The following is a 15,318-nucleotide window of genomic DNA, read 5'->3' as shown; positions in this document are numbered from 1 at the left end:
CAGAGCCCAAATGAAGGCTATAGTAGAGCACTGACGAGACAATGTTAATGGACAGACAGATGAAGGTCATACGATAACATCATTTGTTGAAGGGGGTATAAGGCAGTGTGTGGTTTCAGGCTGTGTGCCACCCCAACATAATCATATTTGAACTGAGGTACCCAGTAACCCACACCCCTCCCCAGCCCCACACACATCCGGACAAGTGTTTGGAATATAGGATTTTTGATTTGTTTAACTCGGCTCCACAGATAAGTATTGTGTTGCGTGGCGTTGTGAGCTTGTAAATTAGCTATTTTCTAAAAAATTTACTCTTGCTTATATCATTATTTTGACAATTCTGCCAATTTATTTTTGTATTGTTTGTTGATTATCCTCTTACTGCATCAAGAGGATAAATCCAGAAAATAGCACTAGGACTTCTTTACATCAGGGTGTCTCCCCCCCCCCCCCCCCCCCAAGTCATGTGTGGACCCCAACCCATAGGTTGAGAACCACTTCTACTTGAGAAGTGAGCGCCTCAATGGTTGATAGGTTGGAACAGTGCAGGCATCACGCTGTGTGTGTGTGTGTGTGTGTGTGTGTGTGTGTGTGTGTGTGCGCGCGCTGCTATGCACATGATATCCAAAGCGCTCCTCAGCTCAAAAGGCCATATATTTCTCTGTGGACAGACACACAACCCCCAATAAAGCCACCTGATGATTTGAAGTTCTGTTGCCAGCCAACCTGTGAATGTCACTCGCTTTTCATCACAGTAAATCTACTGAAAGCTTATAGATGAGCCCTCAGCTAACAGCAGCCCAGCAGTGGGTGTTTGGACATATTGCACATGGTGGGCATGATGTCCAGGCCAGCCTATCACATAATAAGCTCTGTATGATGCAGTTACAGTACAGTATGTGGACCTCACAACAACCAGACATGTACTGTACACATTCCTTAGTCAGGGACCCCCCCAAAATGTTGTCTTCCAGTGACATTGTCGATGGGGGAATCCAAGCTGCAGGCCTTCTATATTCCTGAAAAGTTACCATGCTATAATGGAAGCCATCGTTCTTTTGCGATAATAAAAATCTAAATATATATTTTATTTTGAATTGCTTCAAAAACGTCTGCCTAACGATGATGTCACTGGAAAATGGGTTTCTGAACTGCCCACAGCCCTCCTCTCAGAGAAAGTGCTATTTTATCATGAACATTAGGTGACCAATTAAAAATAAACATAGGTTAATTGAAGAAAGGTTGAAAAGTGGTGAGGTCGTCCTTGAGAGCTTGTGGATTTTCAAATATCCAATGTACAGTAGGGGTTCAAGTGGTAAAACTTATTTTGTTGGCATATTTGCTGGGGACCGTGTTTGTGTGTCTGTGTGTGTCTGTGTGTGTGTGTGTGTGTGTGTGTCTTGGGCTTGTTTGTCTGCATAGATCTGGCCACTTGTCTCTGTTGCGAAACCTGGCAAGACTGCTTCACGAGTGTTTTACACACAGGAGCGCTGCATGTGAGCGTACGTGTATACGTGTGACACTTTCGTCTCCAACATCATGTTAATTCCCCCCCTCCCTCCCTCCCTCCCTCTCTTGTTGTCATGCCTCCCCCAGCAGTGAGTGTACGTCTGCACAGAGTGGAGAGAGACGAAGACATATTGGTGTTAATGAAAAGCCCTCCTAAACTCTCCTCCTCCACATGAATGTTTAAACACTCTTGTCATAACATTCGTTCTCTCACACATGACAGCCAGCATCTGCAGCTGCCTTGCTCAGCCTCAATATTTCATCAGTCCACCCCCCCCAAACCCCACACCCCACACACACACACACACACACACACACACACACACACACACACACACCCTGAACCCCCCCCTCCCCTCCCCACCGTGCCATGTGTGTGCTAACAAACTGAATCCTAATGACTCCAAACAGGCCCTGGTTGGTTCACAAGGCTCACACCCGCCAGCTTGGGCTGAGTGGGCTCTCTATGCATAATGTATGCAGCAACATTACAGCAACGCTCACAATGGATCACAATTAGTCCGTCTTAACCCATTTTGGGTGGGAACCCCTGTTGGTGTTTTTAAGCATTATGTTATACTTTAGCTATTGAAAAATCTACAAACTTTGTAGGTCTGCTATTTTTGAAAAATCGTGAAATTGTGCCTCAAATCTTTGAATATATTATTATTACAGAGTGAACATTTTAACTAAAATCTTTGCTTCTGGGTAGGTCCCTGGAACAACATATTTTCAGATGGGGGGGTCGGCGGCATATTACGTATAATTTTTGGGGTCCTTGACATGAAATATTGAGCACCACTGATACAGAAAGATGAAGATTTTGTTTTAATTTCGACGTCAGGTCAAAATGGGTTAATTATGAAAGGAAGACAGAGAGAGACAGATGGATGCCGTACTGTACGTAGCATTGTTTTGCTCTTGTTCTGCCTCTATCTGTCTAGCGATGCTTTACACTTTACAGGATCATTATCTCATTCCAATTCTGAAAGTGTACACTATTTAAAGGAGAATTCCATGCTAGAATGCTTTCTCATCTTTCTGATCTTTCTTTGTAGTTGTTACGTCCCCACCAAAGAGATCCAGGTGTTTTTTTGTGCAAAAACTCCTTATTGGCTATTTTCCCTACCATAAGCCCTCAATGAATTGCATTGAATTGAATGGGGCTATGGGGTGTTATGCTAGTTCGCTTATTTCCATCGAAATAAGTAGTAAAGTGTGCAGCTTGGGATATTATTTACATTATGAAGAGAGGATATATACAAAGAAATTATAATTTTGAGAGATGGAAATAAGCGAATTAGTACAACACCCCATATCCCCATTCAATTCAATGCAATTAATTTAGAGCTTATGGTAGGGGAAACAGCCAATAAGGAGCTTTTGCACAAAATAACACCTGGACCTCTTTGGTGGGGACGTAACAACTACAAAGAAAGGTAAGAAAGCCTTTTAGTATGGAATTCTCCTTTAATTCCAATTATTTCAGTGTACAGTATGTTATAATATTCCAGTTAATTCTATGTATGGTATGTTATACTATTCTATTACTATATCGGTGAGGCCTTCAGCAGTTTAGGTTGCCAATTTTATGATGGCCATTTTTACATGTTTTGGCCATTTTGTACCATTATCCTTAAAGCTAAAAATGGCGCCTCACAATGCGTCGCCCTGTGCCACGTTGTGAGCTTGTAGATCAGCTATTTTTGGTGCATGATACTGGCACACAACTATATGCGTCAGGCATAACTCCTTCTAAATGTCTAATCCTATAACCTAACCCCATCCTGAATATTTTCCTAATTGCATAAATATCCTTTAACCATAACCAAGATAATTATCCTCACAATGTCTTTGTCTAATTTGACTGTACTTTAGGGGACATTTGACCAAGTAGTAAAATACAAGTACACATGAACGCATGAATGCACACACACACACTCACGCACGCACGCATGCACGCACAACATCAAAGGTGTTGTAAATACTAGGACAAAAGATCCGGGCAGTTACATGTTGCAGAGACAACAATGACAAAATGCTCAGAGAGAGAAGTATTTTCCCCCCCTTATCATTGTGCTATTTCAAAGACATCAGGAGGAGAAAGCGTCTGATTGTGTGTATGTGTTTGTCTGAACACATCTTTTTCTTTTTTGGGGGGGTGGGGTGTGTGTGTGTGTGGGGGGGGGGGGTTGTCAGTGTGTGGCAGACAAGAGGGAACCAGGCACAGAGCATCAAAGTGAGAAGAGGCTTGTCACCAGACGCCGAAATCAGAATCAAATGAATATTAATGTGGAACCAATTACCTCAGGGAAATGTTGTCTGTAGGTTGGCTTTTGCTAACGCGCACGTCTCACCTTTAGCAAAGTGGAAACAGCAGGGGGAAGAGCCTGGAGGCTGGATGGAGCGCTCTCTCCTTAACAAGCCTGTCTACCCCCACTGAAATACAATTGTCCAGCCTCCTCTCCCTCCTTTTAAGAAACTTAGATGGAAATGCAATTATTTGAATTAATTATAGAGAGCAACTGTGATTAAATTAATTGAAAATGCCTTTGGCTAAGTGAACACACATAGTTGTAGCCAAGCTATCATTGTTGTTTGTTTTCAAAATACTTAGATACTAGCTGTAAAAGGAACATGTTAAAGCTTAGATCACAAATTGGATGCAAATTGTTCTCAAACCTGCCGTGTGTAAATATAGCAGATGTGACAAACAGTGTAGTGTCCATGTGTAAAGGCATTGGGAGGCGGATACTGTATATACTTTTTTCTTTTACAGTGTCAACTATTGGCTGTTTGCTTTAGTACCACTTGAAAATACCTCGAGTCTAAGGCAGTGGTTCACAAAGTGGTGTCTGGGGACCCCCCAGGGGTCATTGAAGGCGTTCCAGGGGGTCCCTAGTAAAAGCATCACAATCACTTTAACCAGCTTAACCCTTTTTTTGTACTTTGGCTATTACATATATATATATATAGCGCTGCGAAACATTAATTTAGATTTCTCATTTACAAATCTTATATATGCCCTGATATTAAATTGTTTGAGAACCATTGCCCCGGCCTAAAGGGTGGGTGCGACAGTGCAGCGGGCATCAGGCATGTTAAAACGCACACGTGTGTGCGTGTGCGTGTGCGTGTGCGTTTGCTGACTCCATGGGTCTCTCTCTGTGTGAGGAGCAGCTCAGCGGAGGTCCCTAGCCTTGGCTGTTCTGCATAAGTGAGTGTGACGCGCTTAGAGTCGCTGGCTCTTTAAAGCCCATCTAAATCAGTGTTAAAGCCTTGATAATAGACCTCGCTGACCAATTGATTGCCCTTCATATGTTTACAGCTCACTTTAATTGCCTCAAAAATGCCATTTATCAGCCACGTGTGTCCGTCCGCGCCCCGCTCGTGTTTGCGTGTGTGTGTGCGTGGCGTGCGAGCGTGTGCCTGTCCATCGACAAAAAGCTCCATTGATTTATCAGCATCGGGATTTGTCCCGTTTTTCGCGTGCATAAAATCCTCGGCGTGTGTGGCTGTTCGAAATGGGAAATGGCCCCATTGATTCCCTTAAGTTGGAGCCCAAATGCTAAAGATTTTTGGATAAGCTTTCTCATTACTTAAGCTGAAATCAATAGGGGAGAGCAGGGGTATAATGAATGAACGGACCACAGATCAGATGGGGTGTGCTCATCCCTGGCCTGTCCCTGGTCGATCCGTGCGTGCGTGCGTGCATGCATGTGTGCGTGCGTGCATGCGTGTGTGTGCGTGCGTGCGCAAGAGAAGGAGATAGAAAGGGAAAGAGATGGAGTGAGAGTGTGTGAACCTGTCACCCCCCATTTTACTCCCCAACTCATTTCTTATGAACACATGCATGGACACACAATACATGCGCTTCACGCACGCACGCGCACACACACACACACACACACACACACACACACACACACACACGCACACGCACACACACACACACATTTAGTCTTTTTTATGTATATCAATGAATTAATATTTAAATGTATATTTTATATAGCATTCTTGTAATTATTTCCAATGCTATTGTTATATTCATATGTAACATACTATTACTGCATTGTTAATTTCTCATTCTGTGTCTTCCTACTCTGTCTGTCTGTCTGTCTGTCTGTCGTGTGTGCGTATACATGTGTGTGTGTGTGTGTGTGTGCAGGTGTCTGGCAGCAGGCAGCAGTTGGAGCGACAGCAGCAACAGGAGCAGATGCTTGAGTTTCGGGAGCAGAGAGATGCAGCTCAGCTGTCTGAGGTGTGTGGAGGCAACACTCACTGACACCCCACACACACAACACTGTTGCTGTCAACAAGTCACTAGCGTGTGTGTGTGTGTGTGTGTGTGTGTGTGTGTGTGTGTGTGTGTGTGTGTGTGTGTGTGTGTGTGTGTCTCTGAGTGCATGCGTGGGTGTGTGCAGTATGTGACGTTCCTCTTTGTATGCATAATAAAATAATATACAGTACACTGTACTGTAGTGTACACACTTGTGGGCGGCTCAGGAGGTAGAGCGGCCGCTTGGAGAACACACACACACACACGCACACACACACACACGCAGGTCCCGACCCAGTGTTTGGGAACCGCAGTGCCTTATGGGACCAGATTAATTACGTTTAAATCTTTAATATGGACGGTCAGACACCAGTATTCTTACAGGGCTCCGGGTTGAAACCATTAATGAAGACCCTTAGGTGCAGATTAATGATATTGCATTGACTCCAGAGACCTTCGAACCAAAGTAAATATAGGTTGTTTCTTTTTTTTCCATGACGCTTTACTTTGAAATAACGAGAGTCAGCGGGAAATGGAATATGTGCATGTGCAACAATATTAGTCATGAATGAGTATCCTCCCTCTCTCTCTGTGTGTGTGTGTGTGTGTGTGTGTGTGTGGTGTAATGTGTGGATAGTAGTCAATATAAGTCCAATTAGGACTAAAGCAAATCATTGCATTATTATCTTGAGCTGCTTTTGAGTCCAACGTGTATCTTTTCAGCTTTTGCGTCGACATTCCTCACATCAGGGCTTTTCCATATCAGGGCCCAGTTGAAAATCTGGAAAGCGTTCACTGGCCCACCCATCTGACCACTGAACTGAAGTGGTCATAACTTAAGACTCACCTGTGGCTCCCAACATGCGTTGCCGGTTAAAGGTTTAGTGAAAAAAAACCTTTCACACTTTTAGACCATATCCGTGGTCATCATTATGGGCATACCTAACAATGGATGCCCAAAAAAATGGGAAATTTCTCATTTGTGTGTGTTTTTATATCAAAAGACCTGTAGAGAGATGCACATTAATACAAGCCAATAAACATGAAGCTCACCCGTTGAGTCCCAATCCTGCGCGTCCGTCCAATCTGATCTCAGGTCAGAATGGGTTAATCAGACCAGTGTGTGTCCAGTGGAAACCTCGTATGAATCTGATCTCAGGTCAGAATGGGTTAAACTTAATCATCAGCTAAAATATGTCTAGAGGTTGTGTACAAGTTAGAGAGAACCCCCTGGCTTTGCTGCAGGTCTCTCTGTCACTTGTAAACAAACCACTGTGCATATGTGCGTGCATGTGTGTGCATGTGTGTGCATGAGACGGACCTACGTCCCCATAGCCTGGAGGGATGCGACGCTCTTGATTGGTTCAGAAGCTAAGATCCTGCCGTCTGAGGCTGAAACTTCAAAATAAAATGCCCAAAAAGCCATTTCACTATACACCTTTAAGACTCGAGGTTAGGGTTTATGTTAGGGAGCGAGTTTGGGGTAGGATGTTGGACTAATGCCTGCCGGACTGTTGCGTCAGACCAAACACACACACACAAACACACATGCACGTAATTTCCAACAGATAGAACGTTTGTTACAGTTTGTTGAGATGCGTTTCCAAAATTCCGCTGCTCTTCCCAAAGCCCCAACGCCCCACGCAAGGTGTCCCGCCATTTTCCCTCCATCTCATCCATAATGGAGGAATCGTTGATGAGATTCACGGACAGACAAGAAAGGAATCAAAATCTATTGTTGCGTGTCCTTTTGCGCCGTGTAAAGTTTGGATTAAATGTCACACATTAGCATGTGAACTTTTAAATGAGCTTGTTTGCTCTCTGCGCGGCGGCATCCGGGAGCCATGTAAATACCCGTCCGCTGTGTGGTCGGTGAGGATTGGTCGACTGTCGCTCAAAGACCTTGTATCTCCATGTTTTAAGTAACGTTGTACTTTATTTGTACTTATTCACACAAATTAATTCTCTACTTTGTCATACTACATTATCACACAAAAAGTAGCCGAAACACAGCCGAGCTCACAACGCGTTGTGTTGTGAGTTTGTAGTCTGGCTATTGTTGTTTTATAGAAATATATACTTTTAAGTGAAAGTGGTTATGTCTGTCTGTGTGAAGCCCAACACACACCGGGTGCGAAGCGACCGTTTTTCCAGGCGTTGCCGAGCGGCAACGCCTGGAAAATAGAACGGTGGCGTATCGGAGCGTCAGGCGAGGCGTGAACGCGCCGCCGCCGGTGTGCGATAGGTTCATTGAAAATAACGGATGCGGCTGTTTTGAGACGCGCTGCGTTCGCAGACGTGTGTGAGGCCCTTGATAAACATTGCACCACTGAACAGTATTAATAAGAGCTTTTGACTAAATAATATCTACATTGCATCCATTGGAGCACGGGTCATTTTTTGTCAATTTCCTAAAAAAAAAAAGTAACATACCAGGTTTCCACCTACGTTCCACCTATCGACATATGGTATGGTCTGTTAGCAGTCAGGATGGGGGAGCGTTTTAAAAGCGACTCCCGGTCAGGGCGGTTGGAGAGAGAGAGAGAGAGAGAGAGAGAGAGGGGGACATATTTGCTTGTCGTGCTGGCAATTAGGCTGCAACAAGGGAGCGGAGTGCCAAACAGCTGTATCGACTGGTCGCGCCTGTCTTCCAGACCCGACAAGCCGATGCCTGAAGGAATCCACTGCGCTGAGTTTGAGGGATGACAGGTGATTGGCAGGCATCACTCGCAGTGTGACTCAGTCAGGTGTTCACCAAGTGATGTGTGTGTGTGGGTGTGGGTGTGTGTGGGTGTGTGTGCTGCTTGCGTGTACTGTACTGTACTGTACATGTTTAAGAGATATGAAGGATAGTACAGCAGAACAACCGACACCGTTTGTTTTGGCTGGGCTGGGCTCGATTGATGGCCAGAAGATTTTCATCTCATTGTACTGTCATTAAATGTTTTTTATTAGACCACAATTCATAATTTATAATTCATGAATATAACATATCACAGCATAATAACTGTGATATGTATAACGGTAACTAAATATATTTTAAATCGACCGTATGCCATCGTTGACATTGACACTGACAGTAATATTTGACTTTGAACAAATCAACCATCTTTTGTGCTTGCTTGCTTAGATTGTAAAACTCTTTTGGCTGCTTGCTTGTCTGGTTGATATTTAGTTTTTGTTAAATGTTTCCGTATCGATATGTTTACAGTAGTATATATTGTACAATTTGTACTACTGTCTTTAGGACCCCCCTCCAAAGAGAGACGCTCCATCTCAAGAGGTAGAGGTTACATTTCCTAATAAAGAATATCAATCTTTTCATAAATTCATATGTCTGTGGCTCAGACGGCTCACGCTGCAGGATTGGCCTGTAGAGACTGGGCTACACTGCTGGAAGTGGAACAGAAAGTTTATACAGTATAATACCTGGATATACAGTATATAGGGGGAAATAATTGTGACTGAGGTACAGTATGGCGGTTTTCCCTGTCTATATGAATGGTGATGAGATTTCAGAGGTGGTTTTTGTACCTGCTATAGAAGGTCTCTCAAACTACAGCTGCTTTTACACGTGCTAGTGCTGACTGCTCTGAGTGCAGAAACGATGCGTATAACATCTGAGCAGCGTATACAGGTATAGCAGTATAGCCCAACTAGCACTTTGAAAGTTTGAGTTGAATATGGAGTTAAGAGGTTTCTGCCATGACTCGCCCTGCAGCATGTTTATCCAAACCTGATTTTAAAGGAGAATTCCATGCTAGAATGCTTTCTTATCTTTCTTACCTTTCTTTGTAGTTGTTACGTCCCCACCAAAGAGGTCCAGGTGTTTTTTTGTGCAAAAACTCCTTATTGGCTATTTTCCCTACCATAAGCCCTCAATGAATTGCATTGCATTGAATGGGAATTGAATGGGGCTATGGGGTGTTATGCTAGTTCGCTTATTTCCATCGAAAGAAGTAGTAAAGTGTGCCGCTTTGGATATTATTTACATTATGAAGAGAGGATATATACAAAGAAATTATAATTTTGAGCGATGGAAATAAGCAAATTAGCATAACACCCCATAGCCCCATTCAATTCCCATTCAATTCAATGCAATTCATTGAGGGCTTATGGTAGGGGAAATAGCCAATAAGGAGCTTTTGCACAAAATAACACCTGGACCTCTTTGGTGGGGACGTAACAACTACAAAGAAAGGTAAGAAAGCCTTTTAGTATGGAATTCTCCTTTAACTTGTATGTTTCCGTCATCCCGGCTAGGACCGCTACCCTACGTTTCTGTATGTTTCCATCGGCCCGGCTAGGACCGCTACCATACGTTCCTCGCGCTGTTTACTTACATTTTTGCCACAGACCTTAAGGGTGTATAAACTATAGGACAGCGTTTATCCAGAGCTGCAGTCACAGTCAGTCTTGTTGAAGTCAACCCCACGCACCTTTTGATGTGTGGTGGTCCCGTTCGCAGTCCTGTCCTCCTGACATGGTAGCCTACGTACCCCAGGGTATAATGCGTCTGTCCTTTCCTCCTTAAGTCCATAGCAGCCCACACAGAACCTGGGCTAGACGGACGTCATCATTTTTATATAAATATTAATTCATACTATAATTAATCTTTTAATTAGGCTTATAAATGTGATGCATGAGTGCGTGCGTGTGCCATTCATATGCATGCTACAGTCTATAATGCATCTCTAAATCTACACGCACTGAGAGCCACAAGTGCACACGTGGGAGATGCGTGTATATTTATTTACACCCACAGCTTGATTTCCTTTCATTCCTTTGTCTTAAAAAATGCGAGGCTTCATTTATAATATATTTATTTAATTTATTGACATAATTTCCTCTGCAGCGACAGCTTCTGCTTCCGTAAAGCACATCAAAATCATAATGCAATATTTGCAAACCCAGGAGCAACATTATTGTTCTATTATATTCAACTGAAGGAGCACTATCAATCCAATATCTCATAATGCGCTCCTCTCTCTCTCTCTCTCTCTCTCTCTCTGCCTTGTCCTTTTGGAATAGAAAAATATCCTGCAACTGTTATTGTATCATATTTCCTACATTTTGTCACTGTCGGGGAGAAACCTTGTATCGTCAAATATCAACTTTTTTTATGTTCCGTTTCCCCGTAAATTAATGCCCTACTTCATCATACAAGAATGTCACACATACATCGCGATGCGTTGTGCTTGTAGATCAGCTATTTTCACCATTTCAGAACATTTTTTAAATATTGATGACATACAAGTTTTCCATCCGACAGCAACGATATTTAGTATTAGTTTCATGTCCTGACATGAATCTGGCACATCCAATATGATGCTTGATTTGTTGTTCTTTTTTTTTCTTTTTTCTTTTTTTTGCTGGTCTCCAGGTGGTGGAGGATACATGTGCAGAGCGGGGTATTATGTAGGCTGTTTGATCTGGGTATAAAAATGATTTAATGTGTGCTCAGCACACAGGGTCATTGACTGGCTTTAATTTCTGTGCTAGGGTGAGCTTTATTACTCTGCTGCTGTGTGTGTGTGTGTGTGTGTGTGTGTGTGTGTGTGTGTGTGTGTGTGTGTGTGTGTGTGTGTGTGTGTGTGTGTGTGTGTGTGTGTGTGTGTGTGTGTGTGTGTGTGTGTGTGTGCGTGTGTGTTTGAGTGTGTCTAATGCATGCCAGTGGCCGGGTGGACCCCCATCTGAAAGGATTCAGTGCCTATGAAGGGAGGACTGTAGCCAATCTACAAGCTCACACCAGACCACATCACATCATATGTTGTGAGTTCTACAAACTCACAACGTTATAGTGTAGTATGTTAAATTATTCTATCAAATGTTGTAATGTTTTTATTTGTAATGTAATCAACTCTGGTTCGGTTGTCTGGTGGTTTGGTGGTCTGTTATTCGGTGGTCTGGTCACTCTGGTGGTCTTATGGTCTGGTTGTCTGGTGGTTTGGTGGTCTGGTGGTCTGTTATTCGGTGGTCTGTTAGTCTGGTGGTTCAGTGGTGTGGTAGTCTTGTGGTTCGGTGGTGTGGTAGTGTTGTGGTTCGGTGGTGTGGTAGTGTTGTGGTTCGGTGGTGTGGTATAGTGTTGTGGTTCGGTGGTGTGGTATAGTGTTGTGGTTCGGTGGTGTGGTATAGTGTTGTGGTTCGGTGGTGTGGTAGTGTTGTAGTTCGGTGGTGTGGTATAGTGTTGTGGTCTTGTGGTTCGGTGGTGTGGTAGTGTTGTGGTTCGGTGGTGTGGTATAGTGTTGTGGTTCGGTGGTGTGGTATAGTGTTGTGGTTCGGTGGTGTGGTATAGTGTTGTGGTTCGGTGGTGTGGTAGTGTTGTAGTTCGGTGGTGTGGTATAGTGTTGTAGTTCGGTGGTCTGGTAGTGTTGTGGTCTTGTGGTTCGGTGGTGTGGTAGTCTTGTGGTTCGGTGGTCTGGTAGTGTTGTGGTCTTGTGGTTCGGTGGTGTGGTAGTGTTGTGGTCTTGTGGTTCGGTGGTGTGGTAGTGTTGTAGTTCGGTGGTGTGGTATAGTGTTGTAGTTCGGTGGTGTGGTATAGTGTTGTGGTTCGGTGGTGTGGTATAGTGTTGTGGTCTTGTGGTTCGGTGGTGTGGTATAGTGTTGTAGTTCGGTGGTGTGGTATAGTGTTGTGGTTCGGTGGTGTGGTATAGTGTTGTGGTTCGGTGGTGTGGTATAGTGTTGTAGTTCGGTGGTGTGGTATAGTGTTGTGGTTCGGTGGTGTGGTATAGTGTTGTGGTTCGGTGGTGTGGTATAGTGTTGTAGTTCGGTGGTGTGGTATAGTGTTGTGGTTCGGTGGTGTGGTATAGTGTTGTGGTCTTGTGGTTCGGTGGTGTGGTATAGTGTTGTAGTTCGGTGGTGTGGTAGTGTTGTGGTTCGGTGGTGTGGTATAGTGTTGTAGTTCGGTGGTGTGGTATAGTGTTGTAGTTCGGTGGTGTGGTATAGTGTTGTGGTTCGGTGGTGTGGTATAGTGTTGTGGTTCGGTGGTGTGGTATAGTGTTGTAGTTCGGTGGTGTGGTATAGTGTTGTGGTCTTGTGGTTCGGTGGTGTGGTAGTGTTGTGGTTCGGTGGTGTGGTATAGTGTTGTGGTTCGGTGGTGTGGTATAGTGTTGTGGTCTTGTGGTTCGGTGGTGTGGTAGTGTTGTGGTTCGGTGGTGTGGTATAGTGTTGTAGTTCGGTGGTGTGGTATAGTGTTGTGGTCTTGTGGTTCGGTGGTGTGGTATAGTGTTGTGGTCTTGTGGTTCGGTGGTGTGGTATAGTGTTGTGGTCTTGTGGTTCGGTGGTGTGGTATAGTGTTGTGGTCTTGTGGTTCGGTGGTGTGGTAGGGTAGTCTGTAGTCTGGTAGTGTTGTTGTTCGGTGGTGTGGTAGTGTTGTGGTCTTGTGGTTCGGTGGTGTGGTATAGTGTTGTGGTCTTGTGGTTCGGTGGTGTGGTATAGTGTTGTGGTCTTGTGGTTCGGTGGTGTGGTATAGTGTTGTGGTCTTGTGGTTCGGTGGTGTGGTATAGTGTTGTGGTCTTGTGGTTCGGTGGTGTGGTAGGGTAGTCTGTAGTCTGGTAGTGTTGTTGTTCGGTGGTGTGGTAGTGTTGTGGTCTTGTGGTTCGGTGCTGTGGTATAGTCTTGTGGTTCGGTGGTGTGGTAGTGTTGTGGTTCGGTGCTGTGGTAGTGGTGTGGTAGTGTTGTGGTTCGGTGCTGTGGTGGTCTTGTGGTTCGGTGGTGTGGTGGTCTTGTGGTTCGGTGCTGTGGTATAGTGCTGTGGTTCGGTGGTGTGGTAGTGTTCGGTGGTGTGGTGGTCTTGTGGTTCGGTGGTGTGGTGGTCTTGTGGTTCGGTGGTGTGGTGGTCTTGTGGTTCGGTGCTGTGGTATAGTGTTGTGGTTCGGTGGTGTGGTATAGTGTTGTGGTCTTGTGGTTCGGTGGTGTGGTCTTGTGGTTCGGTGGTGTGGTAGTGTTGTGGTTCGGTGCTGTGGTGGTCTTGTGGTTCGGTGGTGTGGTGGTCTTGTGGTTCGGTGCTGTGGTATAGTGTTGTGGTTCGGTGGTGTGGTAGTGTTGTGGTTCGGTGCTGTGGTAGTGGTGTGGTAGTGTTGTGGTTCGGTGCTGTGGTGGTCTTGTGGTTCGGTGGTGTGGTGGTCTTGTGGTTCGGTGGTGTGGTGGTCTTGTGGTTCGGTGGTGTGGTGGTCTTGTGGTTCGGTGCTGTGGTATAGTGTTGTGGTTCGGTGGTGTGGTATAGTGTTGTGGTCTTGTGGTTCGGTGGTGTGGTCTTGTGGTTCGGTGGTGTGGTAGTGTTGTGGTTCGGTGCTGTGGTGGTCTTGTGGTTCGGTGGTCATGTGATGCTGAAGGGAGGTGGCTCCACTCTGTGCTGACAGAGCTTGGTTGTGATCAGACACTACAGACACATAATCATGTTTGTGCCAATGAATTCTTTAACCTTTGCGTGACCCCGCTGAATGCCAGCGGGCCAATCACAGAGCCTAATTGAATCTGCTCGGCGACGCCCTCCCCTCCACCCTCCCCCCCCCCCCCCCCCCCCCCCCCCCGCTGATGAAAAAATAAAATTGGAGGTAAAAAATGAATACAGAGAGAGAGAGAGAGATAGAGAGAGAGATGAAGGGATGCAGAGATGCTGGTGGTAGAAGGCGAATCACACTGCAGGTTTTATGAGCAGTGCACGCAAGCATGCACGCACACACACACACACACCGAGGTGCCCTGCAATGCACTGCACAGGAATCTTACCTTTTTCAATCCCACCAGAGAATATAGGGAGAGCAAAATAACAGATTGAAAGTGTGTGTGTGTGTGTGTGTGCGTGTGCGCGAGAGGGAAAAAGAGGGGGGGAGAGAGAGAGGGAGGGATGGAGAGAGAGAGAAGGAGGGTGGCCCAGTTTTCTCATTACCCCCATGGTCCTTTCAGAGGATATTCCTATAGGATATAATCTGATTTATTTGCAATTTTGTCCTTTAAGCGGCTTTAGTGTTTACCTTCCCAGATTAATATTTTCCCCTGTGTTATTAATATGTGAGTGTAATTAGAACTGATGCGTCTCGTTCCGTAGCCGTCCCTGTGGCCGCCAGGCAATCCGGCGCGACGATGAAACTCTCTCTTCCTGTTTCACGGAGACGCGAGAGAACGCCATGCTCCGTTGCATGACGGTTTTTTTGTGTCGCACGACCTAAAATAGCAGATAAACAAGCTCACGACGAGTCGCGCTGCGTTGTGAGCTTGTAGAGCGACTAAGTATAACGGGCCCTTGAGAAGAAGCCGGGAGGAGGTATTTCTGAATTGCTGCTGTACACTTACGGTGCTGTGCCTGTCTGCGGGCGCGCACGATTGTGTGTGTATGTGTTTGTGTGCACGCCACAAATTTCCACACATTTCGTCGTTTTGCAGCACCGTATCTGTGAGTCCATGTCTCATCCATTTTGTTTTGCGAGTTTAAATGCGTATACTTTACTGACTGTGCATGCATTCTGTATGTATACGGTGTGTGCCTGACTGTGTGCATCAGTGTGTATGTGGCCTGTTTACGGGTGCAG

At 45.1% G+C, this 15,318-nt stretch overlaps 1 protein-coding gene across 1 annotated transcript in view; it reads left to right on the top strand.

The window, feature by feature from the left end:
* pmfbp1 (polyamine modulated factor 1 binding protein 1) overlaps positions 1 to 15,318 on the top strand; it is a 150,070-nt gene that overhangs the window by 28,625 nt on the left and 106,127 nt on the right. Inside the window, exon 4 of the mRNA XM_080793286.1 lies at positions 5,678 to 5,770. Coding sequence (XP_080649412.1) covers positions 5,726 to 5,770 — 45 coding nt within the window. The 5' untranslated portion in view covers positions 5,678 to 5,725. The remainder of the gene's footprint in view (positions 1 to 5,677; positions 5,771 to 15,318) is intronic.

Source organism: Protomyctophum bolini (genome assembly GCF_963924005.1).
Source record: "Protomyctophum bolini genome assembly, chromosome: 21".
In the NCBI taxonomy this organism is placed as follows: domain Eukaryota; kingdom Metazoa; phylum Chordata; class Actinopteri; order Myctophiformes; family Myctophidae; genus Protomyctophum; species Protomyctophum bolini.
Note: the sequence above shows the minus strand (reverse complement) of the source record. Positions and strands in the feature narration are given on the sequence as shown.